The sequence below is a fragment of the Poecilia mexicana genome, unplaced genomic scaffold (genome assembly GCF_051168715.1).
Source record: "Poecilia mexicana isolate PSO_F unplaced genomic scaffold, ASM5116871v1 scaffold_12, whole genome shotgun sequence".
Taxonomy (NCBI): domain Eukaryota; kingdom Metazoa; phylum Chordata; class Actinopteri; order Cyprinodontiformes; family Poeciliidae; genus Poecilia; species Poecilia mexicana.
In genome coordinates, this window is record NW_028263381.1 from 2,019,275 (window position 1) to 2,040,588 (window position 21,314).

General features: G+C 40.6%; 1 protein-coding gene across 1 annotated transcript in view; it reads left to right on the forward strand.

Moving 5' to 3' along the window:
• Positions 1 to 21,314, forward strand: part of mef2ca (myocyte enhancer factor 2ca) — a 38,853-nt gene that overhangs the window by 12,369 nt on the left and 5,170 nt on the right. Inside the window, exons 3-10 of the mRNA XM_015000657.2 lie at positions 5,780 to 5,950; positions 7,604 to 7,807; positions 17,888 to 18,031; positions 18,121 to 18,304; positions 19,474 to 19,518; positions 19,649 to 19,812; positions 20,928 to 21,039; positions 21,112 to 21,235. Coding sequence (XP_014856143.2) covers positions 5,897 to 5,950; positions 7,604 to 7,807; positions 17,888 to 18,031; positions 18,121 to 18,304; positions 19,474 to 19,518; positions 19,649 to 19,812; positions 20,928 to 21,039; positions 21,112 to 21,235 — 1,031 coding nt within the window. The 5' untranslated portion in view covers positions 5,780 to 5,896. The remainder of the gene's footprint in view (positions 1 to 5,779; positions 5,951 to 7,603; positions 7,808 to 17,887; positions 18,032 to 18,120; positions 18,305 to 19,473; positions 19,519 to 19,648; positions 19,813 to 20,927; positions 21,040 to 21,111; positions 21,236 to 21,314) is intronic.

Genomic DNA, 21,314 nt, shown 5'->3' on the forward strand with positions numbered 1-21,314 from the left:
CTTTCCATCATCAATATCTATCACCAACATTGTTTGTCCTCTGAAAGATGACAGATTTTGAGATTACTTCAACTTTTTTATTTTTTATTTTATTTTTTTATTTTGTAAGTATGGCTCTAACTCCATCTATTGGGCTGTTATATATTTTCCTTTTAGCAAAATAAAATGTTATATAAATCGAATCCAGGCTGGGGCAAACAGTTACAACAGTGAAACTGAGCTGTGCAGTGTGGGTCCTTAGGCAAGACCCTTGGAGCTATATAGCCTACCTCATACCATGAGAGACATTGATAAGCACGACATGCCGGCTCAGACGTCGCCCGGCCAAACAAGGTCTGCGTCAGGTGCTGGGGAACCAGAGCACCTTGATGAAAAATGGGCTACTGGAACAAGACGGAAATGGGCGAGAGATGAAAACATGGATCTGTTGGAATGCTACTACTCAAGTAACCCTAGTCAGAGGGGCTACATGCAAAGACTGTGGAAGGAATGGTTACTTCGACATCCCCAGTCCCCACTAACTCCCAAACAACTAGTAACTCAGTGTTCCAACATCCGCAAACGGCAACTGCTATCACAACTTGAGATTGACGAGGTACAACACAAAGGGGAGGAGCCAGGACGCCAGGTCAGAAGGGAGTTAACTACAACTACCCGCCCAGAGACTGGGTATGTAGCCCCAGTAATGAACGAACCATCTGAGCTGAACGAGGCAGCAACTGACCTGAGAGAGAGAATCATGACTCGAATGAACACCAGACAACCCCGATGCCAATTACAACGGCTGAGTGAAGTACCATCAGAAAGTCTCATTGAAGATGTGAATGCAGAACGATCCCTACCAACACCATAACTGAAACCAATGAACTGATATACAACTCAGCATCAGTGATCCTTGAGATGCTTGGCTATAAGAGCAACCATGAGACCCAATATCCACCATGGAAAAGACGGTTAGAGGCTAAGATCAAGATAACAAGGAGGGAAGTGAGCCAACTGTCAGAGCTCCAAAGAGGTGCAATGAAAAGATCACTACCTAAGAAGTACAGCCAGATGCCCATACCTGAAGCACTCGAAACTGCCAAACAAAGGCTCCAAGCCTTGGCCAGCCGCCTAAAGAGATACACAAGAGAGAATGAAGCCAGGAGGATTAACCGGCTAAAGTGTACTCTCAACCACAGCAACCTCCCTGAACAAGCCCCGGTAACCATCACTGTGGCAGATGTCCAAGAAAGAGTCTTAGGTATGAAAAACTGGACAGCACCAGGGCCTGACATGATCCATGTCAGGCATCATAGCAGCTAAGATAAGCGGGCACATGGATAAATACATGAGCACGGCACAGAAGGGCATCGGCATAAATAGCAGAGGAGCCAAACACCAACTCCTTGTAGACCACACAGTCGCCCGAGACTGCAAAATCCGACACACCAACCTGTGCACCGCTTGGATTGATTACAAGAAAGCCTATGACTCAATACCTTAGCCAAATCATCAACAAGACTGGCTACGGATACCGACTCAAGAATGGGGCCACAATCAGTCACCTCCTCTACATGGATGACATCAAGCTGTACGCCAAGAGCGAGCGAGACATCGACTCACTGATCTACAGCACTGACATTGGGATGTCATTCGGACTAGAGAAGTGTGGCCGGATGGTTACAAAGAGAGGGAAGGTCGTCCACACAGAAGGGGTCTCACTCCCAGAACAATAGCAAACATAGAGCACAGTTACAAGTACCTGGGAATACCACAAGCAAATGGCAACCTCGATGAGGTCACAAGGAAAGGAGCCACAGCCAAATACCTCCAACGAATAAGGCAAGTCCTGAGAAGCCAGCTTAATGGCAAGAACAATATCCGTGCAATAAACAGCTATGCCTTACCAGTAATCAGATACCCTGCCGGAATAATTAGCTGGCCAATGGAAGAGATAAAGGCCATGGATGTTAAGACTCGGAAGCTACTAACCATGCATGGAGGGTTCCACCCCAAATCCAGCACCCTGAGACTGTACACAAGCCTTAAGGAAGGAGGCAGAGGACTAGTGAGTGTGAGAGCCACTGTCCAGGATGAAACATCCAAGATCCATAAATACATCAAGGACAAAGCCTCAACGGACGATGTGCTCAGCGAATGTCTCAGGCAATGGGGAACAGAGGACGAGGTGCTAGACAAGCCCCTACATGGGATGTACCACCGACAAATAACTGAAGTGGCTGATATCAGGAAATCCTACCAATGGCTGGAAAAAGCTGGACTCAAGGACAGCACCTGAGGCCCTCATCCTGGCTGCACAGGAGCAGGCCCTAAACACCAGAGCAATAGAGGCTCATATCTACCACACCAGACAAGACCCCAGGTGTAGGTTGTACAAGGAGGCCTCTGAGACAGTCCAGCACATAACAGCAGGGTGCAAGATGCTGGCAGGGAAAGCGTACATGGAACGACATAACCAAGTGGCAGGCATAGTGTACAGAAACATCTGTGCAGAATATGGACTGGAAGCCCCAAGATCAAAGTGGGGAACACCCCCAAAGGTGGTGGAGAATGACCGAGCTAAGACCCTGTGGGACTTCCAGATCCAGACAGACAAGATGGTAATGGCGAACCAACCGGACATTGTGGTGGTGGATAAAGAACAGAGGAAAGCCATTGTGGTGGATGTAGCAATACCAAGTGACTACAATATCAGGAAAAAGGAGCATGAGAAACTGGAGAAATACCAGGGCCTCAGAGAGGAACTGGAGAAGGCCTGGAAGGTGAAGACCACAGTGGTGCCTGTGGTCATCGGGGCCCTCGGGCAGTCACCCCTAAACTGGAGCAGTGGCTCAAACAGATCCCAGGAACAACATCAGACATCTCAGTCCAGAAATGTGCAGTTCTAAGCACAGCCAAGATACTGCGCAGAACCCTCAAGCTCCCAGGCCTCTGATAGAGGACCCGAGCTCAGAGGATGAAAAAGAGACCACCCGCGGAGGGTGAGAAGGGAATTTTATATATATATCTTTTTATTTTTATTTTTATTTTGCTAAAAGGAAATAAACCACAAGAGCAGCTAGTAAGGGGATTGTTAAATATAATTTAGAAATGGCTTCTTTATTGAGTCCAAGCATCACACTCTCATAATAAAGTACCCGTAGAAGTGAAAATCATCACATCTTTAGACATTTTTAGAAAATTGTTTAAATCGGGGCTTTTAAACAAACGTAATGGATTCATGCTTTAAATGAACGTGTTTGAACTAGTAATTGTTTTGTGTTTCTTTGTTGATGTGATATGTTTATTTTTATCATTGGGGCCTTCCCATAGCATTACATTTAAGGATTGTTTTTTCATTACTGAAACCAACTGCCGCTCCGCTAGAGTGAGAAAAAGAGTGGATTTCTGACCCCAAAATAATTTTTGAATTGCCGCCACGCCTACAGGTATCGCTCTATCGGTATCAAAGTCAGTTATGACATTGATACGCATGCCTGCTCCCATAAAATGTTTTCGAAATTTCCCTAGGGCTTACTTTTTTCTTTCAAGGTGCTTTAGAGCAAAGTCATGGGACAGGATAATCTGACGTTCTCATCAAGTCTTTTCAATACATTTCTGAAAAATTTCAGAGCTCAGTGCACACCATTTTTCTCTCATCGCTGTTATTACTGTGAGTGAGGTAGAGATATGAATCGCGGGACTATCGGAGACGACAAATAGCTCTCTCATACGCTTCAAACGGTTTTCGAATACGTATCACGGTTCCCGAACGGGAAGGATTTGTTCGGACTGCTTTTTGGAGTGAAACTTGTTGGCTCAAACAGATGGAATTGTATCTCCCTGTGTGTGTCTCTCTCACAGCTGACAGAGAGGATTAATTACCATAGCAACAGAACACAGGCTACAGCTGCTGATTCGACTAGTTCTAACTATGGTGAAATTTGAAATTTACATGCAATTTTTACATTGCATGTAAAAATCATGCAATTGCTCTATTGGTCATTATATAACTGGTGTTACCAAACCACTGTTACACACTGGATTAGTGTGACCATTTAAAATGACTCTTACTAAAAATTTCAAAATAAAAGCCTTGACCATTTTTACATCAAGCAGTTGGTCTTTTGGGATTTACATGACTGTTTTAACCAAACTACTGTTTCACATTGAATTAGTGTGGTCATTTAAAATGAAGCTTACTGGAATATTCCTCCCACGTTAGTGTACCGTCGTAGGCGGTGCAATAATATTAGCCTTTTTATGTTTGATTTCCTCAGGATAGTGAGCACAAATTCATTAACATTAGCACAAATATTAGCATTTCACTGCCCTTGACTAGTGCATTAGCATTAGCCTTTTACCTAAAATAACCTATTTGTTAATTTTCTTACTTATTTGCCATGTTTAGTACACTGAATGAAGTAAGTCAATGACAGACAACATGATAGTGATGCTCCACATGCTACTGATAGCTTTCACGCTAACATTAGCATTTTGGCTAATTTTAGCTTATGCATTGATTTTAACATAATGAATGGTACAAGTACAGCTTAGTCAACATGCTTCTGCCTCTCCACAGGTTATTGACTACAGTTTAGCCAACCTGCTTATTTTTAGCATCAGAACGCTGGGTCCAAACCGACGGGCACGCTTTGGCAGGCCCTGGTGAAATTTCTTCAGGAATTTTCTAATTTCCAACTAATATTAACCTATTCTTATATCATTTGTAAATGATGTGTATGGTTTTTTTGTTTTTGTTTTTTACTGACTGTTTTATGTACTCATGTTGATTAATATTCAATAATAATAATAGAGATTATGAAAACAAACAGGTATTTTGAGCTCAGCTGAGGTGCTCAGTGGTTTGGAAGAAATTTCTGCCGTCTTGTTTTGCTTTTCAAAAGCTGCAGATGCGATGGTGCAGCTTACAGCAGATCTGAACTCCACAATCTGTGATTTGCATTCTGACATGGCCGCCTGTTTGACTTCCTCCTGAGCACAGAGAACCCCCCTGAGGAAGCTGGTGATGGGCGTGTCTTGGGGGAGGCTTCTGGGGGAGATACAGATACAGTGACACGCAGACAGACGGCATGCTGCCTGTCTGTGCGTGCACAGCAGTTTAATTTAGTACATACAGAACCCATTTTTATAATTAGGTGCAACGTCCAAACATGTCTGTCTGACGTTTGGACTATAAAAATCACTTTATTGTCTGTTGTGTGTTGGTATCTTCTTTTTAAACTCTTGTTTAATGCCTAAAGCTTTCACACATGGACAGTAAACCAATAACAAAATATATTGCAGTAAACACGTGATCAATATTAATATGTGATTAATCTTGATAGAATATTCAATATTCAACATATGGAATATTCACTGAACTCTGATCCAGAACCGCACAGCATTCTGGGGCATGTAGGCAGAGGGAAGGCTTTAGCTGCTCAAGATCTCAAAGTGAGCTAAGCTAGGTTGGTGGCATCAAGTAACTCACTCACTCTTTGGTTACCTAGCAACAAGCTGATGAGCAACATGCAGTCACTGGTTTTGGAATATTTCAGATATTTAATACAGGAAACTAATCAATAATTGATATATTCAGCTATCCACATCAACTGATATGAAACACTTATATCCTGATGAGTTTTTCAGCCATGTCATCCAGTAACTTTCATATATTTTTGGAATTTGATCATAAAAACACACTGTTTTTCATTATCATTTGATTTCGTCTCGTTGAAATCTGAATTGTTTTTAGTATGAAACTGACCGTGTCTTTATGGATGTTTCTCTGCAGGTTCCATCCAGCAGTTTGAGAAAAAAAACATTTGAGGAGCTGGAAGTGGATTACAGGAGGCATAAGAAGCAACGATTGTGAAAGAAAAGAAGAAGCATAAGTGGGAAAATCGCAACGATGGGGAGGAAAAAGATTCAGATTGCACGAATAATGGATGAGAGGAACAGACATGTAAGCAACAAACAACTTTCAGTCAAAATCGGTCTCCAAGTTTCAGAGTTAGAACTACAATTCCAGTCTGAGTGCAGATTGGATGTCTCAGTGTTTTTACTAGAAGCTGAGAGCTGAAATAACATCACCTTTATATGATTGTGTTTAATCTCAGTTCAGTTCTTATTATCCAAAAGTCAATTTACAGATTTCACAGATAAGTAATGCTTTAAAGTTGAAACAAAGTAACATCCCAGCGTCCACAGACTCACTGTCATGTGATGTTCACAAGCACTCACTGCGTATGAGTCTGATTGTGATGCACCAGCTGGCTCAATGCAACATGACTTCTGAGTAATGAGGCCGTGTTGTCTATAGGACTTTGCATGAGTTCATTTTTACACACAAGTGAACATGCAGCAGAGTGCGCACACACATGCGCACATGCACACACAGGTCCTGTTTGAAGGAACGTTTCTTCTCTTCCTGTTTTGACAGGAAGTGCAAGCACATGTGCTTCCTGATCTACAACAGGCAGGATCTACCCTCACAGTTCTTCCCTGGACTGTTGATGGGGCATCCAGCACAGTGCGCATAGCAGTTGGACTATTTTTAAAAAGAATAGTAATAAAAAAAACTCACCAGCCTGTTTAGGGCTGTTGCTAATTATTTTAGTAATCGAATAATCTACTGATTGTTCTGACAATTAGTCGAGTAATTGCATGAAAATTTTTTATTAAAAACAATATTCATAAATAATGGCATGACAGCATTATTAATATTGGATATCAATATCTGCCCAAATTTTCATATCAGTGCAGCCCTACCCATTAGTTTTCTGTAGCTTAGAAAATTAACGTTCAATTTCAAGAGCTCACTTTTTAAATTAACCTGGAGAAAATTACACAAAATCTAAAATTATATTCAATTTAATACAATAAAAATAATAAAGCAGGAGGACACTTTTTAAAAATGTGTGCAGACTGCTCTGGTTTTCAGCTTACATTTTCATCCTGAATCAGTTTAATAGATGAACTCTCATTTTGCAACAAAAGTTACAGCTTTTGTGTCCATGTGATCTTTGGCAGCTTCTTCACACAGAAACATACGTCAGCTCTGTAGATGGCACGGTGCACTCTGCCACTCCTGAGTTGCCACTTGGGATGATGGGAAATATATTTTCTGGATTGTGCGTAAAGCTACACTGTTTAATGTGGTATTTATTATGACAAAGTGGAACAAATTTGGACGGCTGACTGAAAACAGCACACCTTGCAGATCACAGTAAACCTCTGCAGTCGATACAGTCTCTCTTTCATTGTAAAAGTGCAAAAACCTTTAGGGACTACCCAGTGACTGTGTAAAAATAATATGTCATGACTTGACCTGCTCAACTAACTGACTTGTAAAAAGGGGAAACTAAGAACCTATTTTAACCTCTAATCATAATGATGCAAAATCAGAGGCAACAACTCCAAGCAATGCCAAGTAAAATTATTCCTCGTCTGCATTTGAAACAAACCAAATAAACCAAAGATCATTTGCTTTACCTTCCTCACTGAAGTGTCAGACTAACTGTACTGTTGTAAAAAGGGAAAAAAGCCAAGTGGCTACTTTTATCAAAAATGTAACTCTCATGTATAAAACTGGTCCTAATTTTCCTCTTGCCCTTAGGTGACATTTACAAAGCGCAAGTTTGGCCTGATGAAGAAAGCCTACGAGCTGAGCGTGCTGTGTGACTGTGAGATCGCTCTCATCATCTTTAACAGCACCAACAAGCTGTTCCAGTACGCCAGCACCGACATGGACAAGGTTCTGCTCAAATACACCGAGTACAACGAGCCGCATGAGAGTAGGACCAACTCGGACATTGTGGATGTAAGGAAACGATACACACACACACACACACACACACACTGATAATGTGGAATGGGAACTGTTAGAAAAGATCTTTTAACATCTGATGGAATATTATCTACTGAGGTTTATGTGTCTTTAAAGGTTTAGGATTAGGATTTCAGTTTCTTTTGTTGTATTTATGATGATGATAAAAAAAATACACTCTCCCATTTGCCAAGTGATCAAGTTTGTAATGTAGGAGGTGCATGTTTTAATTTTTGTTTTGAAGCTTTTACAGCCTGTGCCCTCACAGGCTTTTCTGCTCAGAGCAAGTACAATTTATTCTTGGTCCAACATTTAATTTTTTTTCCCATGATCCTTCAGATGTTTAAAGAAAAAGAACTATGCTCTTATTGTCCATCTTCAGCAGCAGCATCCTTGCTTAAGCAGCTTAGCAGTCACACACAGACAGCCTTGTTCTGATTGTCAAGTAATTGCATGAAAAAAAATATAAAAAACAATATTTATAAATACTGTCATGACAGCAATATTAATATTGGATATCAATATCTGACCAAATGTTGTGACTTTTACCACCTGCAAGTCACAACAGAGAGAACACCTGACAGAAAGTGACATGAAAGCCACATTTATTTCAGATATTGACTTTTATGTGGTTCTAAACTTTTGATAATCTGATGAACAGCTTCTTTGCCTTTATATGGAATTTTCAGTAATTTGCTTTCTCTGTTTTTGCGTGTTGTTGTTTTATTCTCCTTTTGGACTGTGAGGGCTTATTGTTTATTAGTACAACAGGTGAATACTTGTAGTTTCTTCCCTGATCTTAAAATTCACCGAATTTATGGAGAAATAAAACAAGGTTTTGTTGTCAGGTACAGAATTAAAATGTTCCTGACAGTCCAGCAACCAAATCCATATTCTCTTTATGTTTCTGGGTGTGAAAGCTGCTGCTAACATTTCTTATCATGCAATGTAATGGCATTCCTAACAGTGCATTTATTGTGTGTTCAAACATAAAGGAATATGTGTGCACTGGGTTGAACGTGTGAATTTTACCATGTTATGAGCAAAGTAAGTTGCATTGTCAGGGTGCAACCTTCTTGTTTTCTGCTCTGCTGTGTCGATGTGGTGATTAAGTTGTAGTTGCTGCTTATCTGTGGCATTCACTGATGGATGTAGTGGGGAAGTCCACAATGTTTGGGATTTGTTTCAGATTGTTTTAGTGTAAAGAACAACTCGTGTTGCCCTGCGACAGACTGGTGACCTGTCCAGAGTGACCCCGCCTCTCGCCCGGAACGTGAGCTGGAGATAGGCACCAGCAACCCTCCCAACCCCACTAAGGGACCAGAGTATAAAGAAAATGGATGGATGGAACAACTTTTGTATAAAATAAACTCATGACCATCTTGGCCTGAAAGTTCAGGGCTCACAGCCCGTTCTATGAGGGCCTCTATGTGGCCAAATTAATATTAGCTAAATTAATCAGAAAACAGGCCCAATATTCCTGCCCGATCAGGCTCTCCAAGCATTCAGCATGCTGAGCTGAGGGAGTCTGTATCAATGCAGACACAGATACCATGTACAGTATTTGATTATACAGTTATTACTAATAAACTTCCAGAGAACTTTAAATACTTTTGTCTTTGTGGTGCGGAAGTTGCTTCTCACATGCAACAGACTTTTTTTTTTTTTTTTTACAAAAATCCAGGACTACTGGTGTTTCAAGTGATTACAGTACACCATGTGTGATTGTCAGATCTGCAGAGACAGAGGCTTCCTCACTAAAGATTATAGTCTGTTCCTTGTTTTGTCATTAAAGACATTTTTGTGACAGATGTCCATGTTCAAAATCTGAGGATCAGTGATCGTTGAGGTTGTTTGCAATTGCGGCTGCATATGGATGTTTTATGGATGTCAGAAAACTTCTGTGAGCTAAAGTCTGAGTGTGTTATTGTGCTAATTTCTCTGTTCGGTGAAGGTTTTCAGTCTCTTTAACTTGTTTATGTTAAAGTGAATGTTAGTGACAGTGCCACAACAGGACTCGGTGATACAGTACGTACTCGACGAAGGGCTTATGTAACCGTGTTAACAGAGCTCAATCACAAGCATATGCCCTGACACACACATGTAAACACACACCCCCAACCTGGGGATATTAGCTTAAGTGTGACTCCCAGGTGATGTTTAGATCCAGACAGGATTCTAATGCTGAGGCTGTAGACTTCCTGAACCTGACAGCTGACAGTACAATTATCTAAAGCTACTAATCAATACTCAAATGTAGCATCTATTCTATTTACTATTTTCTGAACACAAAGAGCTGCAACACTGAGCTGCTGCTCTCACCAGCAGAACACTGACTTAATGTTTTATTTTTTTCTTTTAGCTACAAGCAGACCAGTTCTAATTTCAAACACACAGTGCCTTATAAGATTGTTCACAACTTGTGAATGTTTTGTTACGTTGGAACAAGGGTTGGGCAATTATCATATATCATTTATGGTGAAACACTTCTTATCATGGTAAGAATTTTGATTTATCGTTGCCATTGTAAATTTCACTTACTGATATTAAATAAATAAAAAACTGACAGTATGATCAGAAAATGTAATATCTACTATTTTCCCCACTTTTTATTCCACAAGAGCATCAATAAATATCACTAAATTCAAAAGTGTCATTAAATGCAGTTACTGAGAGCAGTTCGGTTTAGTGACATGAATCACACGTTTTTAAGTAAATGAAGGAGCCTAAACAGAAATATTTTTCAAGAACATTTTTTTGTGATTATGGCACTATTAATGCTGTGCCATGCAGTTACTATCCTGCAGGTCTATTTATTACCTATAAATAAGTAATATATTTTTAATAATGAATGATATATTCTTTATCATTATCACAATAGGACCACAAAATATCTCAAAAAAATTATTGGGATTTTACTCAAGAGTCCAACAAAAATCACAATTCATATGTTCATAATAAAAACCAGGTGTGAGCAAAGTTTAAAGGAGGTTAAGTTATAAGTTAATATCTCAAGCTTACAGCAATAATCAGATAAGCAGCCAAGAGGCCTGTTGGAACTCTGGAGGAGCTGCAAAAATCCAAAACTCAGGTGGAAGAAGTTGTTTCATATACAGTATATATGCTCTATATATCTGACCTTCAGAGGACAGCTGTTGTGTCAGAAGAACCCAAAACCTGGTAGACAACACAGTGAGCATGTGGAAGAAGGAGCTCTTGTTTTTTGTTGTGAATCCTGACAAGAAGAGAGATGGAGCTAAATACAGAGCAGTCCTGGAAGAAAATCTATCAGAGGCAGCAAAAAAACTACTTAAGTCTGGAGCAAAGGTCACAATGATGGTGAAGAAAACACTCACTGCAAATGTAAATATGAAAGACTGATCAAAACGCTTCTGTTCAGTGTAATAATGAAGGTTTTCAGACAGGAAAGCAGAGTACTCCCAAACGAACAAAGACTGCCTAGTGGCAGCTGATTAGATTGTTTATTTCCTTACAAAAATCCCAGTAAGGCACAGACACTGGACAAAAAGCTCCAAGGTTTTCTGTAATATAAATAAAATCTTTAAATTAGAGAGAAGCTTTTTTCTGGTCATTTTAATTTATATGAAACAAGGGTTGTTTCATGAATAAAATTTTAATTTATTTACTATGATTGTTTGTGTTTCTGAGACGTCTCTGAATACCCTGAAGGCCCTGACAGATTTCCACAACCTTCATCACAAGTTAGGATATTGCTTACAGGAATATTTCCTGAATAACTCTGTATGTCTTAAGTGTCAACCAGCACCAGCATCATGTACAGTACATACAGTGTTTACCTGAGCTTCTCTCTCCACATGGTCGCCCTGTCAGAGGCCGGCTTACACGTGCCGAAATCCTCTGTAATCTACGGCAATCCTGTTTAGCTCATTATGGTAATCTGCACAGGCAACCTTTTCATCTCTGCAGAACATCCACAGAGGCTGGATTATTTATGCCTCACACTGCTCTCACTCCACCTGCATCACCTTTGACCTCCATGCTATGTTTTCTTCCTCTCTGCTCCTTGGCTGCCTCCTCCTTTGTGTCATACCAGTTTGTTTATTATCATTTTCTGTGTTGATCTTTATCTCACTCTCATTCATTTTAACTCACAGCCTCATCATAATACTTAGTAATTATGTTGGAAGACACCTGATCATTGCCTATGCTATGTATTTGAAACTGTAGCATACATAATTTGACCAGACTGCCACTACATAAAGTACAACGTAGGAACATCTTTGTTTCTTCTTGAGAAGTCATATTGATTGAGCAGCTGTCATTCTGTTTTGGTGTTTATTGTTATATAAAGGTCTTGTCCTGTTTTGGTTTGTATGGCTGGTGTTTTGGCGAGGTCTTCTTTATAAACGAGATTACTGGTCTCAGAGGAACTGCCAAGTTAAATGAAGGTCAAAATAATTTTAAACTGCTCAAAATTTTCCCCTTTTTAACTTTTACAACCAGTTTAACAAAATTTTTGCGTGACAGCCAGTTAGAAAGCTAGATGTAACCGCATGTTTTCTGTCCTGAACACAGTGGACAACTGGTGATGGAAGGTATCTTTGGTGTGACCTGAAAGCAGCCTTTGTGAGGTCTCATCACACCTCAGAGACATATGTCCACCTCCCAGCACGATGGACCAGTCCTGTAATATCCCACCAGCTAATTGGAGCTCCAACATGCATGTTCAGCACAGCAGGAGCAACCTTGGCTCAGCCAGCCCTGCACCATGTTGAGCCAGGCACTGCTACCTCAACCTGCAAGGTTACGCATGACCTTTATCCCTCCCATCATCTAATCAGAGATCAACAAACTTAAGCGGCGTGAGCTGGCCGAGTATCAAAAGCTACCAGCAAACAAGAAACACATGGAGACGTGTGTGTGTGTGTGTGTGTGTGTGTGTGTGTGTGTGTGTGTGTGTGTGTGTGTGTGTGGGGGTGTGTGTGCGTGTGCGCGCGCGTGTGTGCATGTGCGTGCATGTGTGTGTGTGTGTGTGTGTGTGCGTGTGTGTGCATGTGTGTGCGCGTGTGTGCGTGTGTACGCTCCTGAGGAGTACTGGACTCCACAGCACACATATAGCAACCTGACACACACGAGGAAAAAAACATGACAGCTGTTTTAATGACTCTGTTTTGTCACTGAATATGATAAAGTGATGATAATTGTGTAGTTCTGTCTTACAGATAGCTACAAAAAGATGCTGAACATATAAGAATTTCAAGTTATTTTTAACGCAATTTCATGGTACAGACCAACACAAACGCATCCATGTGATGTGGATTTAAATATTTGATTCTCAATTTTTTTATGCATATACAGAGGATTTTTCCATACAGCAATTCTAAAATATTTGAAAGAAAATTCAGCTTGGGAAGTTGAAATATCTGCTTGCTACTTGACACACTGTTAGCTGCAAAGCAGCCAGTCCAGAATCTGCATTGATTTTCTATGGTGCTGATTAACCAGACTCCAAAGACATAAGGAAGACCGTAGATGTTAGCTTCTGTGGTTACAGCCTTGTGTCCACTGTGTGTATCAGATTTTTTTTTTTTTATACCATATTTGTTTCTGGAGGGGAGTAAGTTGGTCATGTGATATTTGGTCATGTGACAGTGATGGTGATGCAGAGCAGGACTGTGGGGCGTTTCAGTGAAGCAAACAAGCAGTGGTGTGATCAGAGAGGTTTTAAGATGTAGAAAAAGTAGTGAAATAAATGTCATATCTGTTCATATCAGTTATTGACCTTGACAGCAACGCAATAGCATCCCTAAAATCAAGTGCATCAAACTATATAAAGTACTGAGTGTGAGTGATCTGGTCATTGCCTTTTGTTTAAGTTTGCTGTTGAAAAATCTCCATTTTGGAGCTACAGAATCATTTAAGAATGATGGGTGACTTCTCTTTGGGCAACAAAGTCGATTTCAAACTCATTTCAAAGTCATTTTAAAGGCTGGAAAAGGGAAGCTGTTTTTGAGAGGTTGGAGTGTTTCTGGGCCTCTGCACCGATCAGAACTCAGCTAGACAGGAATTCAGTAAAAGAGAAGCTCCTTTGTTTTGGTCATCATTTTCTGCCCTCATGTGGCTTCTTGGCATCCGCCTGTCTGCGCGTGTGTGTGTGGGTGTGTGTGTGTGTGTGTGTGTGTGTGTGTGTGTGTGTGTGTGTGTGTGTGTGTGTGTGTGTGTGTATGAACAGGCTGCGGGCCAGATAACTATCAGCGTATTGTTTTGTATTCGTTTAGTCTGGGAACCTTGTTGCTATTTTTAAACCAGAGGAGTTCTGCATTCCTTGCTGTAACTCTGTTAACCTTCTTCTGCTCAGGCGAGCTCTGCCTCATCAGTGTGTGTGTGTGTGTGTGTGTGTGTGCGTGTGTGTGCGTGTGTGTGTTCAACACCATGCTGTTTTCAGATTAGAAACAGATGAAACTGACGCTCGCAGGACCTTCCAGTTCCTTTGTGTTGGCTGAGATCCCTCCCTGCTAAATGACTGGAAACCGGCAGCGGTCTAAAAATAACCCAGAACACGGCTAAGAATAGCCATGACGGCCTGCAAGTGTGGGTGACTGTGGTTTGCTGTGAATGACTGTTTTTTTTTTTGTCTGTGTGTGTGCGTGCGTGTGTGTGAGTGTGTGTGTGTGTCTTATTTAATGTGCAAGTAATAGGAAGAAAAAGAAAAGAAAGAGAGGCAACTTCAGGCTAAGTTTTATTTTGCCACAGCTTCCTCTGCTTCCATTCTTCCTTTTTCCTTTTGTGACCAGTTCAGTTTATAGCAGCTCAGCAGGATGAGTAGGCGTACACTGGCATGGCATGTAGCAACAGCTCATCATAAAAGTATAAAATTACCTAACTAATAACATCAACAATTGGATATCTATGAACATTTAGAAATGAAAAGCTGATGTTTAAAAGCTGGACGTTGAAACTGTTTCAGCCTTTCAGAAACTCTGATTTTATTCTGAAAAGCTCACATCTTAAACCAACCCAACTTTTCTTTTTTATTCTGGTTTGTTTGCACAAGTGTTCCAACTCAAACCGAGTGAATCGCTCATTGAACTGGAAATAGACTGATGATTGTTCCTTATAACGCCTTTGGATTTTTCTCTTTTTTTTCTACTGGTAGGTGGCGGCTAAGTTTAGAATTCTTTCAATAAAAATGTTGTTTTTTGTAACTTATTAGGAAAGTATGATGCCATAAAACAGAGCAATTATATTTATTAGGTCTCCAAATAAAGTAGCTCTAATTTTGGTAGCTGTGGGATGCTGTAAAAGCCGAACGTCACGGCCCTGAGAGTGCCGTCTCCATCACAGCAGACACAGAAAGACACATGCATCCGGAGGATCATCTGGTGTGGTAGTGGTGGTGGAGGAGTGGGAGACCACCCACAAAAAGGCAGAGCACTGGGACACAAGCGAGACTAAAAAGAGAAAGCGGAATCAATGGAAAAGCAGAGTGGGAAGGTGGAGGTTTGAATGGGTGTAGGAGGTGATGGTGGCTGCTCTGGTGTATGTCCTCTGAGATTTTCTCATTTACTGCTGTTCCTCCTTTCTCATTAACATACACTCACTATGAAGTTACTAAAAGGCGTGTAGTTTTTCTCATGAAGTTGCTCATTTGTAAAGTTTTTAATCTTATAAGAAATCCACTTTCATCTAGAAATGCATCCATTAGGTGACATTATGATGGTTTCTTTAAATATGACAAAAGTTCCATTACATAAGGAAACGGCACCATCACACTCTTTGCTATTGGCTGTATGTTATTTCATATCAAGACAGATATATACACACACACAGGCACACATGCACACACATGTATATTAGGGCTGAAACAATTAATTTGATTAATCATTATCAATCAATTATGGAAATAATTATCAACTAATTTAGTAACTGATTAATTGTAAAATGGAGGATACAGACTCAAACAAAAGGCCTTTTGCTTAAACAACAACATATTCCGAGCAGTAATTGAGCCAAAATAGTACAAAAATAAATCTTTCATTTAAGATTTAAAATAAAAACATATTTGTCTGTAAATACGTTCTACCCAGAACTCCTCTAGTGGCATAGTTTTAGCTTCTGTAAATCAAATCTTCTATCAAGCACCTTTTGCTGTCCAATTATGAATCGGTTAAACCAAAAACGAATCACCAGATCAGCCCTACGCTGTGCTGATGCTAAGTCCAGCAGAGAGGCCTGAACTTTTCACCTGTTGATGTTAGAAGGATTGTTTTAGTTGCAGACACATCGAATGATCAGGCATTCACTACAGAGATTCTGTTGTTGCATTTTAGGCAATAAAACTGTTTCTTTACTTATATAAAAAGGGAATTGAATCATGTTTTTATTTTCATCTTTTGATAGATTTCTCATATTGTATAAAAAATGCAAAAAAGAAAAAAAGTTTGTATAGAAGTATATAAAGTCAGTCTTCATACTGGTGGAAGGCTACCAGCTCCTGTTTTAGCTGATTTTAGCTAATTAAAACTATTCAATCTAAAATATTCTAACCACAGGACACAAGGCTGTTAGTTGATATTTGAGGTATTTTTTTTGTTTTTAGTGGGGGGTGGCGGTTTGTATTTGGGGGATATTTAGTTCAGAATTTAAAGCAAACTGATCATAAGATTTTTCTGCCCTTTAAAATTACAGTTTATCATTTTGAAAATCTTCACTTTATTTGTGAAAAGCACAAAATGGGAATTCGTAGTTATCCCATTAATACTTTTAAACCTTTGTCTTGGACCTCTAGTAGATACTTCCAGTATATAGAACCAAAAAATCTTTCTGGAAGTGAAGTCTCAGCTTTAGCTCCACCTTCCATCTGAATGACTCACTCTCAAGTTCAGTTTTCTTCGAAAAACAAGCTAAGGGTGTTGCGTTGTGTTTAATTTTACTTGGTGTGTGTGCGTGTGTGTGTGTATGCGCGCGCATGTGTGTGTGGGAGTAACAAGAAGCTCCCACACTGAAGAAAAAAATAGCCTTCTACGGCCATCCCTCCACCAGCCACACTTGTATTGGTGGGAGCTGCCTCACCACACTCCACCCTCTCTCTGTAAAGGGAAACAGGTGGACTCGGATGGGATGAGTCAGACGCTGTGATTGGTCCAACCGCTGGGGGAGCCTGCAGTGTCCTTCTGCTGACAGGCTGGAGTGATGGGGTGTGAAGTGCTGAAGCAGGCACCACGAGCCAAACTGCATACTGTACACACACACACACACACACACGCACGCACACGCACACACATACCACCTGATCCTTGCGTGAACAGATGTTTCACAATACTGACATGTGGTCAGTATCCTCATCAGAACTTATCTTCTGTTCATGTAAAAGTAAAGAGTGACTCCTTCTACCATGGAAAAAGTTGATCAGGTGGGAGTTCACAGCTGACAACTTTTGTTGCAACCTATGCCTCACTGGTGACAGTATCTGCTCAGACAGCGCCCTCATGTGGTCAGCACTGCTATATTAATTTTAAAGGGGCAGTATTATGTAAACTCGACTTTTTTGAGCTTTATATGTTGTAATGTTGTTTCCTGATCAAAAACATAACAGGAGTGTTGTTTTGATTCTTTCATGGATGTTTGAGAAATCCTTTAATCTCCCATGGCAACCATTCAGCTGTGAAAAATGCCTGGGCTCCTCCTGTAGTTTCCAAGCTTCACAGAGCATCCCTCCTCCACTCTGCTCCTTCAGACTAGCCAGCAGCAATTAGCAAACACCTGGTGGAACTGCACATCTGCTGAGTTAATTATAGCAGCTACTTCTTAGTGCAACACTGGTAAAAAACATTGTTAAAGGATTAATAGAAGAGCCATGTTGTGATGACTGTGAGTTTCAGAAAGACCAAGAGTTTTTAAAGAGACAGAAGCCCAATTTTAGAAAGATAATTTACAAAGTCACATTTTTAAGCCTTTTTTGATAGCATTTTTATGACAACAATATAAAACTTTACAGCATTTTTATAATAACCATTGTTATTTTGGTTTAACCATGGTTTAGAAGGCTTAGACCAGTCGACTCATCCACTCTTGTCTTCTGTTTCTCACCAGACTCTACGGAAGAAGGGTTTAAACGGCTGTGAAAGCCCCGACATCGAAGCTGACGATTCTGCTGGCCAGAGCCCAGAGTTAGACGACAAGTACTGCAAACTCAACGAAGACATCGATCTGATGATCAACAGGCAGAGAATCTGTGTACGTCTGCATCTAATTTCTTTTGCAGAGCGAGTGTATGGTGTTGTTTCATGGAGGTTCTAAAACACTTTTTGGCTTTGGTCCAACAGGGTCTGCCTCCCTCTGGCTACGACATGGGGGTGACCATTCCAGGCAGCAATCCCAGCGGGCTGCTGTACTCTCACCAAGCCATAGGGGGCGCTGTGGGTAATCACAACTTGCTGCCCATCTCACACTCATCCTTGCAGAGAAACACTATGTCCCCCCAACGACCCTGTAGCGCTGGGAATGCAGGTGTGTTTATACTGACTTTAGCTTTAGGCTAGAAGTTTTCTATGAAGGGGATTGATGAGCATTTTCAAAGTTGGGTTTGTGAGAAGTTAATATCTCACCTACAGTAGATTTCATTCTTGGCGTCTTCATTCAGTGTAAATCCAGATTAGCTTGTTACGAGATGGTGAAGCTGAGACCAAAGGCGTCTAGCGTCTTATAACCGTGGGCGGTTCTAGGCTGGAGCAAACCAGGGGCCAGTGGCCCTGTAGTGCAGAACCCTGGGACCAAATTTCATTGATGTATATTATTGGATTGGACGACACGTGACTGTGATGAGACACACGTGTCATTGCTATGCACTGAGTCAATAATATTGGTGGTCGGGAAAATGACACAATCACACAAAGAATCTAAAAATCCAAGAGCAATGTTTTGCTCTTAATTGTCTGCACTACAACAGCCAGATAACAAGGTAAAACAGTATCACATGTTATAGGTCAAAAAAAAGTTTTAATTTAAATTAAAATAGCAAAGAATTGGGAAGTAGGTTAGTTATGCTAGCTTGACTTTGACAATCTTAACATGTGCTACACAGTTTGGTGTGTTTCGGTTCAGGAAGCCAAAAAAATAAGGCGGCCCACACACCTACACTCTAACAGATCATCAGTCTCTTTCACTAATCAACCACAGCTGGTGTTCAGGTAATCATTTATCAATAATAGTGAAAATAAATCATTCCTGAAAACATAAAACTCTAACTGGCCAAATGTTCTGTTGAGGTTCTTATGTTCTGTTATTTGTGTGTTTCTTGGTGTTGAACCCTTATAGACTTGAACATGATCTCTGCTCTGCCGGCGAATGGAGCCATTGTCAGTTGGTTGCCACAGCAATGTATGTGTGTGGCGTAAAGCCGACAGTGGGGAAAAAAATCATATAGAATAGGAGCAGTTTTGAGTTGTTTCACAAAACTGGATATGAATTATGAGTCATGTTTTTCCCCCATGATCCAGTCCTTCTAAAGTCCAAATTACATGGATCTTTTAACAGTTTAACCATTGTTGAGAAAAAGTGGGATGAAAACTCTGAATTAAGACGAACATATTGAGACCATTATCTTCTGAGCCTGAAGTCCAGAATCCTAACCAGGTGTTTGACCTTGTTCAGTGACTGCATGTCTCCATCTCCTGCAGGGCTGATGGCTTCTGACCTTCCCAACACCGTGGTCTCCAGCGTGGGTAAGGCTGCCTTCACATTCCTCAAATCCACAAATTGCAAGTGGCCCAAACCATCCTCCTTCTGGAACCTATCTGCTCTCCTGCATTTTGTGTTTAACTGTAATAATTTGAACTTTATGATCTCTGACAGGAAATGGCAGCTTCAGCTCCCACTGCAGTTCCCCCAGCCTCATGTCCCCGGCCGGCGTCTCTAAGAACATGCAGGACAAGAGTCCTCCTCACATGGGCATGAGCCACAAGCCTGAGCTCCGCACACTGATGCCACCCTCCAACAAGTGCTCCATCATGCCAACGGTTTTTATCACACTTCACTGTCTCACTTGGTTTCCTTCTTCTGTCCAGAGACTATTTAGATAAAGACGTTAATAATCAGTTGAGTCTGTGTAAGACCACTCAACCAACCCAGCAGTTTGATAAAACCATTGAGCTAATGACTAATATTTCAACATAAGTGCAGCATTAAATACCATTAAACTATCTTTCTACCACCAAATCTATTTATCCTTACAGCTATGAAAAATAATTCATCACTTATGTTGAATCAATATCATTAAAGGTAGAATTAAAAAAAAAAATGTGTATCATTCAAATGATCAATAATTCATTCTACTTCAGTTCAGCCCAAAAACAACCTGGCATTAAATGGGACTTCATAACATCCAGCAGTAAATAAACAAACACTTAAATACTTATTTGATTAAATCAAAAAGCTTTAATAGTTCTTAGGTTATCACACCAATATAAACAGCAAACAGTCACTTAGTATTTCATCTGAATAAGCATTTTATATGAAGTACATTTTAATTAGTTGCAACTCAGGGATGTTCAAACTGCGGCTCAAGGGCCATTTTCTGGTCTGTCAGTGGTAGAAATTTGGCCATTCAGCTCATGGACACTTAATTTTTTTTTTTTTTTTTACTGACAGCCTGCTGAACACAAGCTAACAGTTTTTCAGATTCTGTAAAGAATTAAAGATAAACAAAAATCAAACAACATTGCATGTTTTGCATTTGCATGTTGCAATATTGCAGGTTTAGATAACAAAAAAAATTTTTAAATCGCAATAGGATTTTTGTGCTATTAAGTTTCTTTTGTGGCCTTTAAGTACTTTCAACTTGGCAGTTTTGGCAAACTAGGCAGAAGGTTTGGGCATTACTGTTCAAAATAAAATATTACTGCCCTTGACTCAGGGATTTACAGTCATTTTGTAAATGCAACAAAAACTTGCATGTAAAAAGTGAAGTGTTAATTTTCACATAGACACAATTTCATATTCCAACCTGCAGTAAACCTGCGTATGTCTTAGTGATAACAGTATGATAATTTTACAGATGACCATGATCACCTAATCTGATTCAGTTTTTTTTTTTAGTGTTTCTAATCGTCAAACTTCTCTCTCTTTTTTTCAGAACCAGAGAATAAATCACTCACAGACAGCTCAGACTCTGTCCACTCCTGCAGTGTCCATTGCTGCCTCTGGGATTGGTGGGTATCCCTCTGCCATCTCCTCCTACAGCACAGGTGAGGACAAACAGGCCGCTGTTACAGGTTAAAGGTTAAAGGTCAACCTGACATTGTGTTGTCCTCCCTCAGACTTTTCCCTGGGCAGTGACCTGTCCTCCCTGTCTGGGTTCGGGGGCTCAGGTCTGGGATCGGTGGCGAGCTGGCAGCAGCAGCAGCTGCAGAACCTCCAGCACTCGGCGCTCGGACACATGGGGTGAGAAAACCTGACCAGATCCATTCTGATGGCAAACCGTGGCTTCACGCATAGAACCAAAACGATTATCGCATCATCT